Source organism: Falco cherrug, chromosome 12, assembly GCF_023634085.1.
Source record: "Falco cherrug isolate bFalChe1 chromosome 12, bFalChe1.pri, whole genome shotgun sequence".
Lineage (NCBI taxonomy): Eukaryota > Metazoa > Chordata > Aves > Falconiformes > Falconidae > Falco > Falco cherrug.
The window spans coordinates 29,600,110-29,622,812 of NC_073708.1; the positions used below are offsets into that span (position 1 = coordinate 29,600,110).

Sequence of the window (22,703 nt, forward strand, 5' to 3'; positions counted from 1 at the left end):
AAATGTGGTACCTGAATTTTAAACAGTCCTCTCCTAATGCAGTTACTCTTCCCCTATAATCCAGTCTATGTTAGATAATTGCTATGGTTACATCTATCTGAAGGGGAAAAAAAAAAATGTCTGAAACCCCTGTAAACGGACCAGATCACCAGTTTCCACCTGGATCAAATTTGCAAAGCTGGAAGAATGTTTAAAGCTTCTTCACACAAACAAGCATAGCAGAATTCAACAGCCATGAAACTCTTCTATGGGAGATTTGGGCAAAACCCCAGGCCATTCTTACCAGGAAGTTTTCTATACCGTGAATTCCCACATCTTTTAACAAAATTCTTTGACTGAGGAGAAGCACAAAGATTTCCACAGAGCTGCCACAAACAGATCTGCTACTCAAAAGTTGCTCTGTCCATAGCAGTCAGCTAAGAACACTGTAGTGAAACATCTGAAGTTGGTAAATAAGTACTAGGGAACTACAGATTGCCAGTTTTACTACTGTCAAAACACAGATTATTAAAATCACAGCACTTGATGTACTGCAAATTATGCACAAACAACCTACTGAGGGCCACAGAAAACTACTATTTGCTGATTTCTTTTCTTGGAGTAAAACTAAGCCGATGCGATGGATACACCATGGTCCACGTGCAGTGAGACTGGGTGCTGTTCAGTGCTGTTGCAAGGGAACTCCAAGGTAAAACTACAACTTTCACTCCCAAAGCTCACAGCAGTTCTTGAAGCCTTCAACGTAAAAATCCAATTGGATAATTACACCTCTTCTGTAGAGGAAAAAAGGTCACGTATGGCCCACATTACAGAACAGAATTGGTCCAAGTGGGAACAATTTACCCAGAAAAATAAAGAAACCACTCAGTTATTCCCTTACACTGCCGCATGTTATCTTTTCCTCTATCAGTCATACATGGGAACTACCAAACAGAAGAGCACTGAAGTATAAAAGAGAAAAAAAGAACAAAGCTTCCTTCTCACAGAAGGAAACAGAACAGAATCTAAAATAACTTAAGGTGAAAGCCACAATCTGAAGCAGCTTCTCATCCAAACAGCTATGAAAGACATGCTCAAGCTGCACTAACTCATCAGAGGTGCTCTTTGAGCACCATGTGGCTACCCCACGTATCTCTTGCACGCAAAACCCCTTCTCCTGATTCATATGTAGCTCTCATCACTTCTGGGACTTTTCTGTTGCTTCTGAATGCTTCAGTAACTTCACTTCAGTAAAGTTTCTGTATCAAATGGAGAGACAATACTTTGTATGAGCAGCAACAATCGGAGCCACCTGTCAGATTAAGAGGCTGTCCTGCAATTAGTAGTATTAGCATCCTTCCATGCTGAACCAGTTTCTTTCAATGGTAATTAGGATGCTTACAAAACAAAAAGATTGGCAATTCCTTGAGATATGTAGGAAATAAAAACTGATTTTTAAGGTTACAGGATTCATAGAGCTACTCTGTTATGTTAATCACCCCCTTCCTCCTCCATACTTCCTGATCTGCTTCTTATTTAAAAGAATTAGTTCTCTTGCCCAACCTCTTGGTTAAGGTTCCTTAATGTCACTTTTTAAGTATGTAAGTACTACTCTTCTCTGGGTTCCTGACTGCTGTTGTGGGAGATAATGAATTTTTCCCAGTTAAATTCCTTTCCAGTTTGCCCTTACTATAGTATTTTAATGCTTATTTTGGATTTCCTTAGAGCGTTTTCTGAGGTGGTGGTGGCTAAATGAAATGTGTCAAGTTGTTTTCCCTGAGAAGTAAAACAGTTTAGAAGGATTAGAAACTAGGACATGGTATGAACCACTGTCAACATAAGGGTCAGTAGGAGACAGGAGTGTTCACCCACTGGCTTACTTGCCTATTAATCCATTTTCAGTTTCAAAGGCAAATTTGATGCGCTCCACTTGTAATGGGTCTTCAATAACCTGTTAGGAAAGAAAAAGATCAGTGTAAGTTGTGTGTGATACCTGAATCTATTCTAAAGAATGTTTTTAACCACCTCAACATGAAAAACAAATGAAACGTGAGGTTTCATATATTACCAGATTATCAAGACAGTAATTTAAAAAGTAATGAAAACTCCAAACTGAAGGATTAAAAGATACATGGATGTTGATGTTACCAGTGCATCCTGACCTTTTTGTTATGCATCGATACAAAACCTATCCTGTACAAGTCTTTACCCTTCACCTACCAGTATCTCATGGAGTAACTGGAATATGTTTTTCAGTTCATGAGGTGGAGCAGTTTCCAGCTGAGTCTGAATGTAAGAAACACAAAGTTACTCAGATAGTAAAATATGCTGATGATGCAAAGAATTACAAGACAGCTTTAGAGATTTTTGAGAATTTGTTGTTTTAAATAGTAAAAGCCTAGAAAACCCCCCAAACCCACCAACACTCCCCTGCAAATCCCACAAACTGTACTGATTGCTCTGCAGATCCCAGTGCCATTATAACCCACAACACACAGTATGACCAAAGCCTAGCAGAAACACCTATGCAAATATCTTATCTTGATTATCTCTGTACCTTGATGAAGTGTAGCACAGTAAAGGAAAAGTGCTCATTACAAAAGCAGCAGTACACCACCATCTCAATGAGAACTGACAGAGATCCAGTTAGCTCTCGTAACGCATACATCACCTAATGGAAAAGTGCAAACAATTTCACACACAGCCATACAATTATTTTTAAGTAAGTTTGTAATAAAGTGTTAAGTCTTTTCCAGGAAGGGTGCAGCTTCTTCCCCCGCCACCTGCATGGCTCAGTGAGCTGAACCCTTGCCCTCACAGCACTCCATTCAGCTCCTGCTGCCCACCTCCAAGGGTCTGGTCAAGCATGAACCATTAAGTCAGAGCAATTCAAGTTGGCACACCTCCAGCTGACATGGTAACTGACTGCACAGGCACTTGCCAAATGTGTTCAGCTGCCTTTGCCAACTTTGTAAACTCTCAAACCGGACCCCTAAGTTTAGAGATATACTAGAATAAACCAAAAGTGCCTTCTTGCTTAGGCTGAAAACAGTAATCGCATACTCCCCAGCTGCTTTTTAACATTCAGTGTTTCTGGTACAAGGATACTTCAAAGAAATGACATCAGACCAGCTTTTACGTTCAAGCAGGGCAGAATTTAGAAGATACCTCCATTAAGTAGGGTTTTCCCTCAGACAGGAATAACAAGGCTTCCACTTCTTCATGGAGTGTCAAAAGCGGACCTGAAGCAGTGATGCTTAGAGGTGGACGCTGCTTAAAGAGACCAGGAGCTACAACAGCAAATACAAAAACAATCCACTAATAAATGAGTTTGTTCTACACACCTTGAAGACACTGCTGCTCATTTGGCACCATGTAATCTCTAAAGACACTCATCCCAACTAGCTTATAGCTCGTATGGTACCACTCCCAGTAACAATCTTTTGCACACTGAAGTGTCCTTTACTTTAGTGATAACATAGGCAAAGGAACTGCAAGGACAAAGCAAAATGTTCATATTTACTATCAGTATTTTGAGCTTTAGTTTCACTCCCAGTCACTGTTGCACATTCATCATATTCAGAATGTTTATAATTCTTTTACTTTGTGACTTTTAACTGCCTCCAACTTCAGAAACTTTTAACCCTAGACAGAAATCAAGGTATTCTTTTAAAAAGATGACTTAAAGTTGCTCCTTCAGGAAACTGAAGTTCTGAACTTATTCCTTTATTATCTTTATTTGGATATTTCTGCCTCTTGTAAGAAATATCTGGGAGAGTATTTAATTGCTTGTTATTCAGTACATCAGTCTAAATACTCCCCTTCAGACTAGCAAAAGGCATAACAGATCTAAGCAAAGTACAGCCTGACACAGCTTGATTCACATGAGGAAAGATCTTCTAGGCATATGGGGGGCGGGGGAGGAAGACACAATGTTAATATCAACATTTCTACCCACCCCCCTTGCCAAGTACCTGTAATACTATCTGCTTGCCACAGCCTCTTAGTACATTTACAGCAAAATAAAAAATAACCAAACATACATTAACCATTATTGACTTCAATTCAAAGTTACTCCCAGTCAAAGTAACTGAAACGTAGTCACCCAAAAGCAAAAACGCAATTCTTACCAACATTTCTTTGTGAGGAGACGTCAGAGTGCAAAACAAGTAGTGCTACAGTATTGTGAAGATATCCAAACTCACGTGCTTGTGCTGAACTCCACCTGCGATTCTGCTTGACCCAAAGGAGAGATTTAATTAACTTTTGATTGGTTGACTTAGTCAACTTCTGTTAAGTCAAACCAAAGCAATGTCCTTAACTGTCCACCACCACATTCTAATACCTTGAAGCTGATGAAAATTTTGTTATTAACAAAACCACAATGCTCTCTTCTGGCAAAATAGCTATTTCCATGCTAACTACACATAGGTAGACTAAGACTTGCATGAAGTTTACAGAATAAGCCAAGGATTATTATCCTACCACTTGAAAAGTACCTGTCCGTAATTTAAGCATCACTAAAAACATGGAGATAGACAAACTACAGCACAATGCATGCTATGTATACTTCACCTGATTACTCTGCCGATTGGGGCCAAGGATAAAGTTGATCATGTGCCTCAAAGCAGAGTGTCTGAGAAGGAGACTGCTAGCCCTTATACCCTGCTGTTTAGACAACAATAAGAAGTTACATTCCTGTGCAGACAGAGAATCAATGCTCTAGGGAACAAAAGTAAAATGCATGGGCTAAAAAAATATAAAAATTCATCACACAGATCAATAAGAAACACCTCTCAAAGCTGTTTTGTTATACAGAGCACACTTTATAAACCAGCCGAGAATCAGCATATGCTAAGTAAGTGTCATATTAATGAAAAGAATAAAGAATAGGGGAATAAAGAGAAATCATACTGAGGTGAACAGTCCAGTCCAGTCAGTCATTCTGCTTCCTATAGGTCAAAAATCCTGAACACTGAATATATATATTTTATTTTTTTAAGAACAACCAAGAACATCCCCCCCATAACAGAACCCCAATATTCAGACTTCTGGAAATTACATCTTCAATTGGTATACTTTGCCGGTATATTTTTGTGTGATTTTGTCCTAATCTAGTGTTTAAGGACATCTACTTTTCAAAAACAGAAAAAAAGAATACTCTAATAAAAGTTCTGGAAGAGTTTTAATGTGCCACTTAAACCTCTTATGAATATAGATGACTAGCTGCTTTATTATTGTCCTTCAAAGTTAAAATAGCATGAAAAACCAGCATTTTCTTACCTTCTGTACAAAGTTATTGAATAGCAAAAAGTACTGAGCACAGTTTTTACAGTTTTCAGGTACATCTTTATCCAGCAGAGCAAGTAGCACCTCCAGTAATTGATGTAGCATTTTTAACTGTGAAAAAATTATTAATTTGAATGTAAAGAGTTGGCTACTGCTTTAAAAACAAGTGTTTCACATATCAGAGTTAAGGTATGGTTAACAAAATTGCACGTGTGGTCAGATACGCTTGCTGTGATGACTACCAGTAGCTAACACAGGACTGCAGCTCTCCCATGTTGCTCCCACATATGCTGCATATGTGCAACACGGAAGTAATGAAAGCATTAACATGTAACTTGCTCAAAGAGGACTCAGCAGTTACGTAAGTTTGCAATCTATTTAAAGCAATTCAAATTACTCCTCAGGCTGAACGGATGTTCAAATGTTCCAGTCACCATAGTAATGCAAAACAAACCAGATTAGAAGTAAACTGCCACTCAAGGTCTCATGTTAGTATGCTATCACACTCAGCTATGCAAAAAGCAATGGTAGTGTTTAGTTTGCAAAGCACACTAAGGGTATACACACTGGTATGTAATTTATTACATCTCGGTTAATAGATAGCAACTAACAGCCAAGAGGAAGTAACCAAAAATCAAATGACACTGTAAATGTTCATCTCCCTGCTACTGTATTCAGCTTGTAGGACCCTGTAGAAATCTTTCCTTAAAGCTCTAAATATGACAAACATTAACAGAAGCCTATGCAACATTAGTATCCTCCCTCCACGACACTAGATGAAAAATAACAGACAGATTCCAGAAACGGGATAGAAACAGCCTGCACACCCCCCACCCCACCCCGCACTCTGTTGCGCCAAATATTGAAATTTGTTGCAAAAAAATTATTTCAGATTAAACAGACTTGGACATTTAAAAGCGTCCAAGGCCCCATTGACAACCTAGAGAAACATGCCAGAACATAGATACCGCTTCTGTCTGAGTTCTCTTAATACAAAATATTTGGTTCAATTACCCCAAGGGAAATAAGTCAAATCTCAAACATTCGACAGTTGACACCTTTTCACAAATTTCCTGCTGGGTTTTCTTAGAATATTAAGATAAACAAAACGTAACAAAGCTCTACTTCCCAACTTGCTTGCCACAATTTGCTAATAGAAAATTAAAGCTCTAAGAAGAACCATACTTATGGTCTCTTTGCAACAAGACAACTCAATTACTACTGCTATACGCTTCTGAGGGAAGAAGGAGAATCAGTGAGAAATTAAGCTGATTTCTGGAATCAGAAAAAGATAACAAATTTTAAGAAAACACTGTATCTAGCCTATTAAAAGAGCATGTGATACCAGTTTATAAGACAAGCTGAAATTAGGCAGAATTGTTTGTAAGTAATACTTTGAACTTACATTCTGAGAATTACAGCAGCACGTTACCTCCTAGGGCGTGAGCAGACAAGCATTAACCTATTCAGTAAACTAAGAGCTTTGAGCATGATCAAGACAAGACCCTTTCAGTTTATAATTTACAAATCACACAGCACTGTCAGCAAACACAGCAAGAGCCATTAGGTAGAGACAACCCACAGGATCACTGGTGATGAGGTGACACTGACCTTCTCCTGATAAAGCAAGGCACTGTCGAGGGTTTTTTCAAGAATAGTGGCTACAGCAACTCGCACCTCTCTCACGCTGCATTCCAGGAGGAAAGTCCTGGAAGATAAAAGGTGAAGCTGCAAAAAGAACTGGAATCAACGTGTACAAAGATAAAGATAAAATTTTCTTTACATTGACACACACCTCTCTGTATCAGAACTCCAATAGAACACCATTTCAAAACACTATTAACTGATCTTGAGCTTTTCAAGAAAAAATACTTCCAGTTTATCTGTCATCTTTGTCAGGTAAGTATTTAACTTACCCCAGACACCTTCACCATGTTCTCCTTTCCCACCACTTGCAGGAGCAACTAGATGTGAACACATTCCAAGGCACTCCATTAGAATTAAACTTCTCTATCCTCCTCCATGTACGCTGCACTATTTTATTAGATTTTCAGAATTACTCAGAAAGCTGCACAATTAGAGAAAACACTAGAAATAAACCCCTAAGTGATTATCTAGACTGTCTGTTTAAAGAATGCGCACAGTCAGCTCTTTGGGAATACATCAGTGTAAGTCAGATCATGTTATTGGGAAGCTTTATCCGCACAGACACAAACCACCCAAGACAGAATTACCAGTACTTACTTTACAAGCTCCCGGCCCTCTGGCCCAACGAAATATTCAACTAACCACTGACAAGCATCAATGCTTTTGGAGAGTAGTGCATCTATGGTGGCAATCCATTCTTCTGTATCAGCCCTTTAACAAAACAGGGACAACTGTCAGTAACGAAAGAGGAAAACCACCTCCAAAACCTAAGCCATTATTTCTTGTCAAATAGGAAGAATTTTTTACTTTAATTGAACATACATTAGATGGCGTAAGACAAAAACACTTCAAGAAATACTACAGAATAACTGGCTGTCTTTAAACCCATTAAAGCCTCTCCATGCCCAATCCACTACCACCGAAATAACGGACAGCTGGCAGAGGCAGCAAACTCAGGTTATACACAACCCTCCTTCCTCTCTCAGATTTCTTTGTCATGGGACTCCAATGCAAAGCAGAAATGTATTGCTACTCCTGCGAATGTCTATGCTACCTGCAGTATTTCAAGGTGCTGTAGGTATGATAAGCATGAAAGCCTCAGAATATGTGGTTACAGCACCCAGAACAAGGCCTTACCTGAGTTTCTTCTTGGTTCGGAGATAGGTTTGGAAGAGGAATTGGACTGCCAGCTGTAAGCTCACCTTTGCCATGCATGGATAATAAGGATGCTTTACCTTAGTCTGAAAGAAACATCAAACTTATTTCACAGCAGAAGTATGCCTCCAATGCATATACTATCTCTTTAAACACATCAACATGTTCTATTCAAGTAATTTACTTCATCTGGGGACACCCCCCCTCCTCAAAGCATTACTTTGTGCTAAAAACAGTGTCCAGTGCCGACTATGCGAGTTAGCAAATATGCTATAACCGGAACAAGTTGGCTGTAAAGCCCACTGTATCTCTGGATTTCAGAAATGTAAGAAATGCCAGTTCTTTTATTACTCCACTCAGAAAAACTTAATTAGTAAACTGTACTTCCAATGAAAGTCTATCAACTTTGAGGTGACTAACACCAACTTTTGGATCTTCCACATAGAGAGGAAATTTTGTCCCTCTAAAGCTCAGTTTGTATTAATGAAAGAGGTGTGCGCGCTATTTCCTAAATTTTACTATGTCACAATGATGTTTCTGCCACTTCTAGAACAGCAGGCTGGTGTCTGCTGAGACAGATGTTATCAGCATGAAAAATTATTGGAGTCAATGAATTGCTCATCTAGAAAAGCACAATCCCACCAACCCTTCTCTCCCAGTTCTCCTAGTTGTGACCCTTTCTACATAACATACTCCAAACACCCTAAGATTAAAATCTAGGTACTTACAGCATTCAGTGAAGCTAATGACAGAACAAAACTGAAATAGTCACTACTGTATACATCTCTGTTCTTCATAAATTTCAAGTTTTCATCTCTCACCATCTGTAAAAGAAAAGGTGGCCAAAAAAATTAAAATGTTGTCAAAGAACATTTCTCTAACTAAAATTGCATCTTTTATGTAAATATACGTGGTGTTTAAAAAACAGCGTCCCAGTTTCAGCTGGGATAGAGTTAATTTTCCTCCTAGTAGCTGGTACAGTGCTGTGTTTTGGATTTAGTATGAGAATAATGTTGATAGCAACAACTAAGAGCATGAGCGTGTTAAGCAGCACTCACCCTAAGTCAAGGACTTTTCAGTTTCCCACACTTTGCCAGTAAGGAGGGGCACAAGAAGCCAGGAGGGAGCACAGCCAGGACAGCTGACCCCAAGTGGCCAAAGGGATATGTCATACCATAGAATGTCATGCTCAGTCTATAAACTGGGAGGAGCTGGCAGGGAGGGGCTGATCACTGCTGGGGGACTGGCTGGGCATTATGCAGCAGGTGGTGAACAACTGTACTGTGCATCAGTTTTTTTCTTGGGTTTTATTCCTCTCTCTCTTTTTCCTTTTCATTACAACTATTATTATTTTAGTTTATGTCAATTATTAAACTGTTCTTATCTCAACTCACAAATTTTACCTTTTTTCAATTCTCCTCCCAGTCCTACCGGGATGAGGTCGGGGTGTGTGTCAGTAAGCCAGCATCTGTGTGGCACTTGGTTGCTGGCTGGGGTTAAACTACACCAACACTCTGAATCACTACTTCAGTTGAGGGGAAAATACATATAGGAGAGTCAGAAGATTTGCATGAAAGCAGTGATTTTCTTCCAAGGATAATACAAAACAGAAGACAACTGAAGGAGGACTTAATCATTTAGGGAAAAGAAAAAGGAAGAAGTAGTTGATGAATTCTATTTCTTGCTTGCTTTTAATAAAAAAGCCAAGAGGAACATCCTTCAAACCCGAAAGGCTTGCTTAGCAAATTTACATGTACAGAGCAAGAAGCCATGGTATAATTGCAAGCTGCAGCCACCATAATGTACTTAAATGCCAAGCCCTTCTTTTTTCAAATGAGATCTTGCTGAAAGACTCTCCATAAATTCAAGCCAAGTTCTGTTTATTGTAGTAACACAACCCTGGATACAAGAATGCCTAAAGTGACTGTTAATGCCCTGACAGAGCCCACGTGGAGGGCCATACATAGCCTGCACAGTTTATTCTGACTGTGTATGTGATGCAGGCCCTCTTGCAGATGTGCATATCAGCATGGTGTGCTGTTCAGAAGGCCAAACGCAAGACTGTACCCTCTCCTGTATGGACCAGGGCTGCAGGCCTGCAGACTTGAGACCTTCCTCTTATGACAGCTAGCCAATATCCAGGTCCTACTATCCTCTCACTGCTCTGCCAATGCCATCACACCTCCGTTTTCAGTCCTGACTTGCAAATTTGCCTTCAACATTCAGTTTTCCCCTTTGAGATCATATTCAGTATTATGTAAGCTAACAGACATGAACAGAATTGAAACTGGTTTTGATTTTTCTTACTTCTCCTCCTCCTTCTACATTCTTGTGAACTCAAGAGCTCAAGGATGACTGTAATTTGCCATCGTCTCCATTACTCCTCAAGTGTACTTTAAATGAAGCATCTCCTCTGCTCTTACCTCTCCCTGCTTGCATGCTGACTGCTGCCATATCTCACATTTGACTAATTTGCCTGCAGTTTCTTCAAAGCAAAGAACGATGGGTCAATTTTGTGAGAAGGGACATCAAAACTTAAAATAATGTACCATTGAGCAGCTTGTTAATAACCTTATGTCAGAATCCAGAATTATTTTCTAGCTTTGCGTTCAGTAAGGGAATTACTTCGAGGCCACCTTCAAAGTTACTGTGTTCCTCTTACTACATACTTAAATTTCCTATGAGTAGGATTTAGTTGCCACTTTCAGGGTGCTCTACCTGATATATCCGCACAGGCATCTTCTCTACAAAAAGCCCCTTTTTTTCTCCTTTTCGAACCAGCTTAGTCAATATGGAGAGGCGGTCACTGTTGGGCCTATGGGGTCGAGGTGATGACTGGGGTGAAATTTCTGGTGAAGATGGAGCAGATCTGAAATATATACAAGCTCAAGGTGAATAACGAAATCACATGACAAATCTACAGTTCAAGTTTAAAATACTGGTACAGCCAAGATAACCTTAAGGCAAATTTAGATGATACTCTAAATACCACTTGAGGCTGTCAGTTAGCTTGAACTTCTTACTGCAGCAGAGATGGCAATATGGAAGAGGAAATTATAAAAGCAATAAAAGACTGTTCATTAAGCAGCTTAAAAACCAGACCAACACAACAGATGGGTCAGTATACTCCTTTGTCAAACAGGAACTATTAATTTCTTAGTTCTGAAGATAGGGTCTAGATATGAACATAAGAAAAACTTTTACAGACATAAGAGGAACTTACAATGAGAGGTCCTCGGCTTCCTGACGCACAACACTCACTCGACTTTTCTTTGGTAAGACTGGAGAGTTCTGATCAGACACTCTCTGGTAAAACAGCATATAGGCATTCCAGTAGCGCCGACGCACATCAGGGTAAGGGTTAGCTGATGGGAGAAAAAAAACGTTTGATGAAGGCCTTTGAAGTTTTAGTACCTTTTTCATACCTATAGGAAAGTGAAATTGGGTGTGCAAGTAACGTGCACTGTGGCAGTACAAAGTAATCCGTCAGATCAAAATATCAGTCCATGTTAGTGAATAACAAAAACCTGAATTCTAAAATATTTTTGCAAAAAGCCTATGTATTTGAAAAAGATAATTATCAGAATTATGAAACAAGTGAATATTGGTGGAAATGTATTTGGAATTAATTCCTTAAAGCGTTGGAAAGTTTAAGTGTATGATGCCACACAATATTCTATGCACAGTCATTTTTACCAGCCAACAGTAAGGTCTGTTTTGTGGTTGGGTTGGTTTTTTTTAAAGAAACTATTTTAACAAGATGCCATTTTACTTTTGAATCTCCTCTGCTACTAAGTCTACAAAGTGAATATGGTTCAGCTAATACTAGGCTGTATATAAGCTGTTATGTCCTTCAGTAAACAGATGACTTTAGGAAAAACCTGCTTCAGAAGGATTAGTAGACAGACCAAGTAACTCGGAGTAGACATAACGGACCGAACTCTACCTCTAATGAGAAGCAGTGTGAAATATAAAGCTACTGAAAATCAGTCTGTACTTCTGCTTACATTGATCATAGACTTTAGGTCTATACTCTCCACCAAAACATTCATATTCCAAGGTTTCATCAGTTAGATCAAATTCTTCAACAACAGTGTCATTAAATTTATACCACTTTCCTTTTCCACATCCCCTGTGATCAAAGCAGAAGAGAAACACAAGAGAAACAAAGTTACTGGATTGTCGAGTGAGAAACCAAACCACCCTGAATATCCTAGAAATGACAACCCTGAACTCGTACTTGTTTTGACAGTAAATAGAAAGCTTAGTTCAAAGTTACATTTTAAAAAAATAAGCTTGATAAAAATGAGAAGCACATCAAGTGCAACTAAGCATCATAGGAAGCCCTCAAACTAGAATACAAGGTATGTAAGAATTGCTGAGACACTTATAATGTGGTGTCCCATATTATTGTGTTACTGTCTTAACACTCACGTCGGGTGTTAAGAAAGGGAAGAGTGCTTCCAACAGAGCTCTGCATGGCTCACCATACCTTCCCAAAACAAGCAGTCTGTAGACTGCTCTCAATCCCCCATGCAAATCTTCTTGGCCATTACCTCCTGTCCTTTATAAAGGAGTAGTAGTGCCCTGCATGTGCCTGGCCACTGTGAACAATCACACCAACAAGCTCATAGTTTTCCGTAGGGGCAACTTTCTTCCTTGGGGAGCCTCCGCCTCCTTGATCTGCATTTCTACCATTGTCCCCCACTTCTGAGGAAGAGTCCTGGCGAGCCATCCCTGACACGGTGTAAGGCTCCATGTTCAGCATCCAGGGAAACTGTTTGAAGAGATATTTCAGATTAACTGAGAGGTTATATTGTGTACGTGTTTAGGGTAATTTTATGAGAATTGTATTAATACTTCCCACATTGGGAACACCAAAGAAAAATATGATGGAACTTCAACTTTTTATCCTTATGACGCAGAAGTTAAATAAACTGTCTTTATGGGGGTTTTTGTTCTTGCTTTCTGAAAGGACCCTGAGAATGTTGCAGACAAGAAAAACTCTAAGGAAAAATACTTATTTTCTGTAGCATCATCATGTGGTAAGTTTACCACATAATCAAAACCACTGCATCAAAACATGGAGAAAAGAAGGAAGAATGAATATGAAGAGTGGGAATCCACACCATGAAGAAGCAGGGGGGAGGGTGCCACAGAAAAGTTTTCTTACCCTTATTTGTTCATCATATTTAATAGAACGTCCGCTCTCCCAATCAAAGCCAAATCTCATCAGGTGAATCACCAGCAGGCTAGGCAAGACCTTAATGCATGTGCGCTTCACTGTAGTTCTCTTAAAAAGGAAAAAAAGAGTATCACCTCTACCTATATACCTCAAGCATTCTGTAGTATTCTTCTACAGATGCACAATGCCAGCCACCTCGAACTGAGGCACAATACAGCCACGGGAGGCAGGACAACCACAGGATGACTATAATACATACAGACAGGGCATTATTACAGGTATTACACAGTTTATGCCATGGGCTGGTACGTAACAACATTTTACCATCCTGCCATCCCCTCTAAATACGCAGTCTACAATATGAGTTTCAGGGAATAAAGAATGCTATCTACATGGATTTAACCTTTTGATTAAATCTTCAGAATAGAAAGAGTAAGCAGTATCTAAGTATGGCTTCTATGACCATGTAGCGCTTAAGAAAATACCAAGCTGTAGCTGAATCTTCAAGAACCCATACCTTTTCTTTGCACTTTTCACAGTAGTATGCATTGCTTCCTTCCAGCACTTCGCCTCTAACAAACTGATCCAATGATATTTCCAGACTTTGACATGATGTCACACCTAGGTTGAGAGCCATGAAGGCTTCCTCGCGCTCATACCTAAATTCAAGCAGAAAAATAGTCAAGGCATTGATGGAGCAGCACCTACCCAACTTGCACTAACAGGATGTATGCACAGGAAAGAATACTGCATTTGCCCCATAGCTATCCATAGCTGTGAGGCTCACAAAGGCACGTCTCTACCTTGTGCTATTTTGACCTACATATTTTAACAGTAATGGGAGCACATAACTTGGTAACTGACGCACTAAATTCAACATTACCTGTGAGGACAGTCCTTGCAGATCTTCTGATCAGAGAAGATTCCTTGAAAAGTATTCTTAAATATTTGGTCTCTTCCTATTTTCTGTTGAAGATACATTTAGACATCAGGTGGATATATTACAGAGCAAAAGACTAAGAAAACAATAGGGATTTTAAACTTCTGAACGCTATATAGATTATAAAATATGTTGAATGGCTCTCTGCCTTTTTTTCTGAAGAACAAAGGAGAAAGAGAGAAAAGGTACCAAGGAGATGCATATAACCAAGGGAAGAAATCCCTGAGGTTTTTACCTTGAGGTATTCATCCATTTGATCTATAAGACTGGTGAAGAACTCATAAGCATCCTGTTGCTCTCTAACATAAAGTTCCTTATTCCACATCTTGAAAATCTGTATAAAGTATAAAAATATATAAAAAGGTGGTTGTTCCATATACCTAAAGATAGTGATTTTTTTTAAAAAAAGTGTGTTATTTTTACATGTTTTTATTTTCTGAAGTAGAACTTTATCTCTAGAAATTCTGCAATGAGAAAAGGCTGAATAAGTGATTACTTGTTAAGGAGGAACGCAACATATTCTAAACAAAAAGATCTAATACCTTCCAGAAGTTCTCAGGTACATAATACTGTAGCTTGCTTTCCATCAAATGACCAAAAAGAGACTGAACTTGATAGAACACGTTGTCATCTGGATTGTCTGTATCATCATCAATGGAAAGCAAGGCCTGGAAGGAAACAAATAACCGTATTAAATTGGTTCTTGGCAAAATTACTTCTGTAAGTTGTTATGACACACAGCACAGCGACTTATAAATTATGTATTTATGCACACACACATGTATACGGTTGTTGGGTTTGTGTTTGTTTTTTTTTAAAACAATTAATTTACAAATGCTGCTGAGATGAACTTGCAGTTCAGGTGACAGACTTTACTGGACGTTGAACCAATTACCTCTGGGAGACCAGGCTGCATATATAGTTGCTGGAAGACGGCATTCATGTAACAAGTAGCACCACCGTTCTTCAGTCCCACAAATCCTGAAACGGAGCGACTATCCACTGGTGGAAGATACTAGAATGAAAAACACATTTTTTTTTGTCCCAGTAAGTTATAAAAAGCATAAGACTCCAACAACATACCATAGTTTTCATAATCACCTTTATATAAGCTGTTCAGAGCAATTTAATGAAAACCTAGGAATATAAATTCTGAAAGATCGTAACAGTGCTGTATTTGGTCATTTAGACATGTATCTAAATAAAATAGGTGATATTTAGGAAATAATTCTTTCTTATCCAGATAATAACTGACAAAGTGGAGTATTTGCTTTGAGGAACATCTAATGGGTCTGCATTTACTCTTATCAGCTTTTTGTCTTTTAAATTGAAGACCTTGGAAATTCCATGAATGGAGCCATTAAGTAGATCACACACAGTACTCCAAACCACACTCATGCGAATAAAAAAAGGGTTTTTGCTTACATCAAACTCCTTGGTAAGTGCAGGGTCACACTGGTGATGCATAGAAAGCAGCTCTTTTGTAATAAGCTGGAGATTGGAAGGTGAGCTATCAGCCAGCATTACTAACACTTCATAAGCAGCTAATCGGCTATCGGCTGTACTGCACCTGAAAAGAAAATCACATTCAAGATCTATTTTGTGGATGACTCAATTATTTCTAATTCCATAAAGCCATATTACTTGGAACAAGTGACAATTAACGTGCAAAAGGAACATTCCTGAGAGACTGCAGAGTGCTATTTTTATTTTCTTGGGGAAGGAGAACGGGGAAGAATCAAATCAGAAAAAGCAGCATCAGGAACACTCCTTTAAAATAAGCCTCCCTTACTGACATGGAGACAGTTTTTAATATTCAGTAGCAAGGAAGAGTAGGTGCCCTAAAAAGGAGAGACAGAATTGGTTGTATGGCTGAGGACAATCAGACAGATAGTCTCTATCACTGTAACACTGATGGAGACACAATGACTTATTTACAGGGAGAAAAGTTTTGAAAGAGATAACATACTTGCTACAAGAGATGACCTTAGACCTAAGCTGGGCTAGACCGGTACAGAACACTCCTACTTAGCTCTTTTCAGTGGATCAAACACACCAGCCTTTTCTTCTAAAGGCCAAAGAAAAGGCTTTATTTACTTTAAGCAAACAAAAGAGCATGCTTGAACTGCAGTAGAGCAAAGCTGGAGCAAAACACGAAGGTGTAGCAAGTCCCATTCAGTTCAGGCATTGCTAAATGCTCCACTGGAACCTTCTTCAGGGCTTGTGGAAAGGCAGTGCAGATATGACTGATCCAGCTCTTAACACCAACAGGTCAGTGTGATGTAAGCAATCCAGCTACAGCAGCACAGAACTCCACATAAGCTAATTTATCCACCCCTTCAGATATTGTAAAGGCAACAGAAGGCAGGCGTGACACAAAAGAGAAAGCCCACTCCTTTTCCCCCCCATTTGATATATTCTGTGCTATTATCAACTCTCTCAGGTACAAGGAGACTGGCTCAGCATTAGCTTTTTACAAAACAGTTCTTTTGAAGGGGGAAAAATAGCAGCAGAACTTTTGCAATTCTCATTTACAAGGGGCTTGGAAAGTTCACTTCCTGGTCATGCTCCAACTTCAGCCATTTAGCCAACTTCCCAAGCAATGAAGAGCTAAAGGAGTACTCTTTGGACTCGTGAAGCCAGCACTCAGTTGTGCTTGCAGTTCATCAGTGATCTAACAAAGCACAGACTTTGGAAGTACAGAAAAGCAAAGATTCTGGGTCACACAAAAACTTAGAAAAACGCTATTTGGGCACTTATGTAGGAAATGTAGAGAACTGGAGAAATGCGCCAACATTGGTATTAAAGCCTAGTAACTGTAGTCCCAGTGTGACATTTGCATTCATGAGAACATAAACAAAAAACCACAATTTTTACTTTGGATGAAAGTCTTGCTGACTGATTGCAGCACTGCCTGCTGGAGAATGGCTATTCAGAATAATCCTGGATGCTCGGAAGAGGAAATCATCCAGCAATGGCTTAATCAAAGATGAACCTGTAACACAGTAATCCACATCTACTGTTAAATACTTACATTATCACTGCAAACATCAAAAGGTGTTCCATAACAGCAAAATCACTTCATAGCACCATATCAACAAAACCCACATCCAAATATTTCATCACATGTCAAAGGTACAACAAACATACTGCCAAAATTACTCCTTATAGCTCTGTATCACTTCTACACATGGATTATGTCTTCGTACATACTGTCTACTGATCAAGTCCTCTGTTACTGCTATGAAGAATTCACACTAGTCTAGCCATTTTTGAGTAAAAAGGAACACTTACCAACCATTTCCTTCTCTGCCCCACAAAGTGAAAGGAGAGTTTTGATAAGCCTCAAGTGTCCTGCTAACAGGATGTTATCAGCTTCACTGGTCTCACACTCAGCTGTACGGTTGGGTTCAAAATTATCTAGCCAGGTGATCTCATCTTCTAACATGGCAGCTGGGCTTATGTTTAGCTGTTCCATTTCCGATGCTGCAAGAGAAAAAGAAAACCCAGAAAAATGAACAGCTCTATCAATATAGACTATAAATACAAAGAATTTCGAAAAGTTTGGTAGTAGTCTAGTTTCTCCCGCAATGTGTACAAAGTATACCTTCCACAAAGGAACTCAGTTCCCTTTCCAAAAGGAGTGAGCTGCCTTGCTGTTACTCAACGCCAAGAACAGTCCATGCCAGGCATTAACACAGGACAGCCAGCACACTGGCAGGTCACATCGAGTTCATGGTGTGGTAACCCCTCTGTGAAGGCAATCCTACATCTTGTCTATGGAAGGAAGACATGCTTGGAAGCTGCAATCAGAATGACATGTGTGCCTGTACATACTTACATGTGAGGTCATCCAATAACTGACATCTCAGGTCAAAATACTCTGTACACTGGGATAAAAGTCTGAAACAGGTACAAACAGAAGAAAGGTTTAATTTAAAATCAGAAACTTCTTTCTAAGCTGTTGCCTTTAAGGCCTGTGTGCTCTGTCCATCTAATGCAAAGTAGCTATCCAGGTATCCTTCTGCATGTACTCACTGCAAGTTTTAAAACAAATTCCTTCCCCACAGCTACTTCTGAATGTTATGAATGACATTTAATCCTGCCTTCTTCCTTCACCTCATAACGATTTCAGTCAATTGTCAACCAACAATAAAACTATGTGTTTTAACTTCTCAGTTACTCCTCTATTTAGATTCCTCTAGAAATTGCTCCTTAAAGTTACTGTCAAATTCAACAACCTTTGGCCAGTTAAGGACAAGTTAACAGGACTGACACCTAACAGTCTTTATAGGTGTAATGGGCAACACAAGCAACAAGAAATCAGGTGAAGCCATGGGTCCAGACACTACTGACAAGGCTGGAGCCTTTAGCATTGGTTTCTGATCTGGATCTATGCAATGCTATCAAGTAAATTCAACGTTACTGTCATACATCCCATTGCCTCTATGTCTCATGCAGGATTCCAGCCAGGAACTGACTACCATGACCACATCCTAGAAAGAGCAGGTCTACTTAGCAATTCTTGCCTCCCAAATGGGAAGTCAATTAAGGTGAACTGTAAGAGTTCACAGAGGAAGAGTTGTACCTTGAGAACTCAGCTTTATTTCCCTTCAGTTTACATATTTCCAAAATCATCGGGGGCGTGACAGGGATGGTCTACTTTTGACAGACTTGCAAAGTCCTAAACCCTTGTGCCTCAGAGCTTCCACAGCACTACTCCAAAAATGTGACAGATTTGCTTCCTCAACACACACACATCTGACTTACCTCTGGTTGATTCCTCTCATGATGCTGGTTGGTGACCAAAGAGGCAGCTGGGCATGAAGAACAACAGTCAGGAGAAACTGGTTGGGCTTTTGTACATCTGGGTGGGCTGATGTGTCTGTCTGACTAAGGGTGTACAACTGGTCACAGGCAACACGACGAATCTGAAAGCGTCATTTGTCAAACATTAGCAATTGCTCAAAGGTTGCAAAAAAATACATTTCTGTTTTGCTAGAAATCTGACAGAAAATAAAGACATTGAAAAGCTTGTGTAAACCAGACCATGAGCTCTGCACCCACCAGCTAGGTTTTCTCTATTTATAGGGATTTAGCAATCCACTTTCATCCCTGAGCTAAAAGCTCTGATGCTTTATTAAACAGAGATTATAAATTCAGATAAGGAAGAAAAGATGCAATGACTTAATGTAAAATATATGAGATGCGATGAAATGAAGTAAATGTGACTTGAAAATCTCTAGATTTTAGAATATCCAGAATAATCTTAAATCAGAAAGAATGAATTTTAGGAGCGTTCTGATCTTCAAGTTCAGAAGAGTCCATTAAATCTTACCTAGATCTTTCGAGATTAAAGTTATTTGGAACTTTCCCTAAAGTACATTTTTACAGGATGTGTCTCACCAAAATGACAGTATTTTCTTTAGACTAGCCACAGCAGTGTCCTACGTGCCTCATGGATTAAACGACCCTAAAGAATGTAATACTTCAGCATTTTCTATCAACGCATCACTAGAAACTGGCATTACTAACAATTATACAAAGGTTATTTGTTCAAATACAAAAACTTGGGGGAATATTTGTAATGAATAATTTTTACCTTCAGACCGTATCAAATGATCATAGTGTACACATTTCAGAAACACAACATTTAAGAAGTTTACAGAGAAACACCCTCACCTCAGCACTTGGTGATCCAAGTAGTATGTCAATGATGAAATCAGCAACACAAGGCAAATTGTAAAAAGATCCTAGAACAGAAGAGTACCAGGCTATTTTTTAAAAAAATAATTTAAAATCAATCAGTTACAGTCTTGCACTAAAATATCATAGGACCTAGAGGACATCCCCCTATCAATGCTGAAAAGTGGTAGCGGCTATCTGTGTATTTCCCATCTCCTCTTCTCCCCAGAGACTGGCATCACGTTGTAACAGCATTTTTCTTCGCCTTCCACCACCATCACCAATGTTTACACACCCTGTACACAAAGGTTCAAGTACTAAACACTTGCTATGCAAACAGCAGCACTTACAGAATTACCTACTTCAAAGCCAGTGCAAATATTTAATATACTGGTAGGAAGTCAGCTTTCCCAAAACGTTTCACCAAGGCACACCACTACATGCCTTGTTTCATGCCACACACACCCCCACCCCGCCCCCCGCCTCAATTTTTAGCGAAATTTTGTGGTTTTAATTTTACCTGTCTCATCTGACAGCGCTACAAGTTTCTTGTGATTTTTTGTACTTGTGTGCCTCCAAAAGCCTTCCCCCACCTTACTTATATTCCAAATAGTGAGTAATCCAATTCTATTTCATACCTAGTTGCTGACTGCGTAGCTGAAGGCAGGTTACTAAGAGAGACAAGGCTTCTCCAGCAATCAGAGCATCTTTGGTGGATACGGACTGCTGTCTGACACAGATACCAGCATGCAGCGCAGTCGGCTCTCCTTCACTTCCTGAACTGCAATTACTTCCTGCATTAAGAAATGAACAAGTGCTGTAATCCATTATATTTTTCAGATGTTTTCAGCTTCTGGTCAGCTCTCTGCAATTCAAAAAAAAACTTCTTCAAATGCCATATGGATTACAGCATTTTGCTCAGATTTGTGTAATGCAATCATATAATGTGCTGAGCTGGAAGAGACCCAAGAGGTTCACTGAGCCCAACTCCAATGAATTTAGCTTCAAGCTTCAAAGCGTTCAATTAAGAATAAAACAAACGCTTTCTTTAGACTGGTTTAGAGACATAGTTAACCTACCTGAGCTGCTAAGTCTGTTTCGAATCCCAGCAGGAAATAAACTGTTGCTCTCTTTTATCGGCTGACTACTTCCCACGAGGTCCAGTCGTCCTGCAGCAGCAGCCCAAGAGAGTCGCATAAAGCAAGCCACTGTGGAAGTGAAATCATTCACCTCCATAGTCTGAAGGAACAAAAACCAGCAGTTACTTCTGTGATATTTAACAGCCTTTGTTAATCATAGGGATAAGAGGAATTTATCTTCAGGATCGCGTCAAACTGACGTTTGGATTTGTTCTCCCCTCTCTTCTCTAAGCAGGCTCAAGGATACAAGAGTCTGTCTGTTCCCAAGAACAGATCAGTGTTGCTCCCTTAATAGGAAATTCTCCACTAAGATAGACACCCTTTTTGCCTATCTGGACTTAAGCACACCGATTTCAATCGTATTGATCCATTTGGATCCATCGATCCACTGCCCAAGAACCTAACACAGCATACATGTTAGATTAACCATGAATTTTCTTTCAAGTGGACTCAACTTTCCAATGGGTTGAGTTCTTGTCGATTAGATTGTTTTAGTAAATACCCAGTCTCAGATTCGTTACACTGACATACCTATAAAGGGGAAAAATAGCATTCTCTTAAAGTATTGAAAACAAAAATGTCCTTTCTTCCCAGGGTACTATCAAGCAAATTTAATTTTTAATGAGTTACTTGAAACAAAAAACTTGCCCAAGATTTCTAATTCAAAGAAATACAGACTATAAGCCACAAGTTCAAGCAGGAACGTTCTTTCTATTCCCAGAAAATTAACAAGAGTAAGATCTTAGAGTTAAGTGTGACTGACAATAAATTTCAAGTAAGATTTCTGTGTAGAGCTATTTCTGGTAAGCGCTTTTGGGGTACTGCTTCCCTCTGTACTGCCAAAATAATTTTTGAGACTATGTTAAAATTCAGATCAAAGTTGGGAAGACTGATGGTCAGGATCTTCAGAGGCTTTTAAATGGAGCTTGGGCAAGAACCTGTATAAAAAGACTTTTGATTAAAAACCCAGGAGTTATACAGCTGTCACTGGAGACGTCACCACTACATCACCACAAATCATCAAATGCTTCCTTACTTGTATGGCAACTCTTGCTGCTGGTATGATTTCTTCTACCCTAATGGAGGATCTATCAGATACAGAGAGCTGTCGGTAGGATGACTTCTCAGGTGTTCCACAAATGGACATCTGCCTACTTGCTTGCCGGCTGACATTACGGAAGGGGCGCGAAGACAATGCTTCTACCCCATCTTTAATGAAATCCTCATCCAGTAAGGTAGGCATTGTCTGGCCAACAAGCAAGAACCTACATTCACAGAGCAAAAATATCAGGCTTATATTTGAAAGTTCACAGCAAGTGAATGAAACATAACTCGAAGTACCAATTAATCTGAAATACTACAAACCACACTCTAAAAGCAAGGAAAGCAGCACTTTCTCTAATGAAAGGCAATTACATACCTTGCAAGTTGTAGGCAGATGGAATAGACTCCCTGTCTTGTTTCATAGTCTACTTCTGATGGGATGGAATCTCTCTGCATCACATTCACCACCAAGCTTAAAAACAAATCAATAAGACTGTTTGAAAATGCTTTACATTAGGAGAGAGATGCAATTAATTTATTTCTGTCCTCCCCTCCTCCTATTCAGCCAGCAGAGTGTCAGTTAAAACTGCTAAACTGGCATCTTTGGAGACTAACATCCCCGTTTTCCCCTCCTACATCT

At 39.4% G+C, this 22,703-nt stretch overlaps 1 protein-coding gene across 1 annotated transcript in view; it reads right to left on the reverse strand.

The window, feature by feature from the left end:
- USP24 (ubiquitin specific peptidase 24) overlaps positions 1–22,703 on the reverse strand; it is a 65,872-nt gene that overhangs the window by 5,276 nt on the left and 37,893 nt on the right. The window contains exons 33-63 of the mRNA XM_055724369.1: positions 22,440–22,535; positions 22,056–22,284; positions 20,960–21,119; positions 20,519–20,674; positions 19,878–19,948; positions 18,966–19,126; positions 18,037–18,098; positions 17,490–17,681; positions 17,073–17,190; positions 15,621–15,765; positions 15,091–15,210; positions 14,738–14,863; positions 14,431–14,529; positions 14,139–14,221; positions 13,773–13,914; positions 13,244–13,363; positions 12,627–12,847; positions 12,078–12,202; positions 11,294–11,435; positions 10,789–10,939; positions 8,799–8,894; positions 8,053–8,156; positions 7,513–7,626; positions 6,880–6,976; positions 5,263–5,379; positions 4,555–4,647; positions 4,110–4,212; positions 3,148–3,269; positions 2,537–2,650; positions 2,200–2,265; positions 1,864–1,930 (exon numbers count right to left, since the gene is read on the reverse strand). Coding sequence (XP_055580344.1) covers positions 1,864–1,930; positions 2,200–2,265; positions 2,537–2,650; positions 3,148–3,269; positions 4,110–4,212; positions 4,555–4,647; positions 5,263–5,379; positions 6,880–6,976; positions 7,513–7,626; positions 8,053–8,156; positions 8,799–8,894; positions 10,789–10,939; positions 11,294–11,435; positions 12,078–12,202; positions 12,627–12,847; positions 13,244–13,363; positions 13,773–13,914; positions 14,139–14,221; positions 14,431–14,529; positions 14,738–14,863; positions 15,091–15,210; positions 15,621–15,765; positions 17,073–17,190; positions 17,490–17,681; positions 18,037–18,098; positions 18,966–19,126; positions 19,878–19,948; positions 20,519–20,674; positions 20,960–21,119; positions 22,056–22,284; positions 22,440–22,535 — 3,812 coding nt within the window. The remainder of the gene's footprint in view (positions 1–1,863; positions 1,931–2,199; positions 2,266–2,536; positions 2,651–3,147; positions 3,270–4,109; positions 4,213–4,554; positions 4,648–5,262; positions 5,380–6,879; positions 6,977–7,512; positions 7,627–8,052; positions 8,157–8,798; positions 8,895–10,788; positions 10,940–11,293; positions 11,436–12,077; positions 12,203–12,626; positions 12,848–13,243; positions 13,364–13,772; positions 13,915–14,138; positions 14,222–14,430; positions 14,530–14,737; positions 14,864–15,090; positions 15,211–15,620; positions 15,766–17,072; positions 17,191–17,489; positions 17,682–18,036; positions 18,099–18,965; positions 19,127–19,877; positions 19,949–20,518; positions 20,675–20,959; positions 21,120–22,055; positions 22,285–22,439; positions 22,536–22,703) is intronic.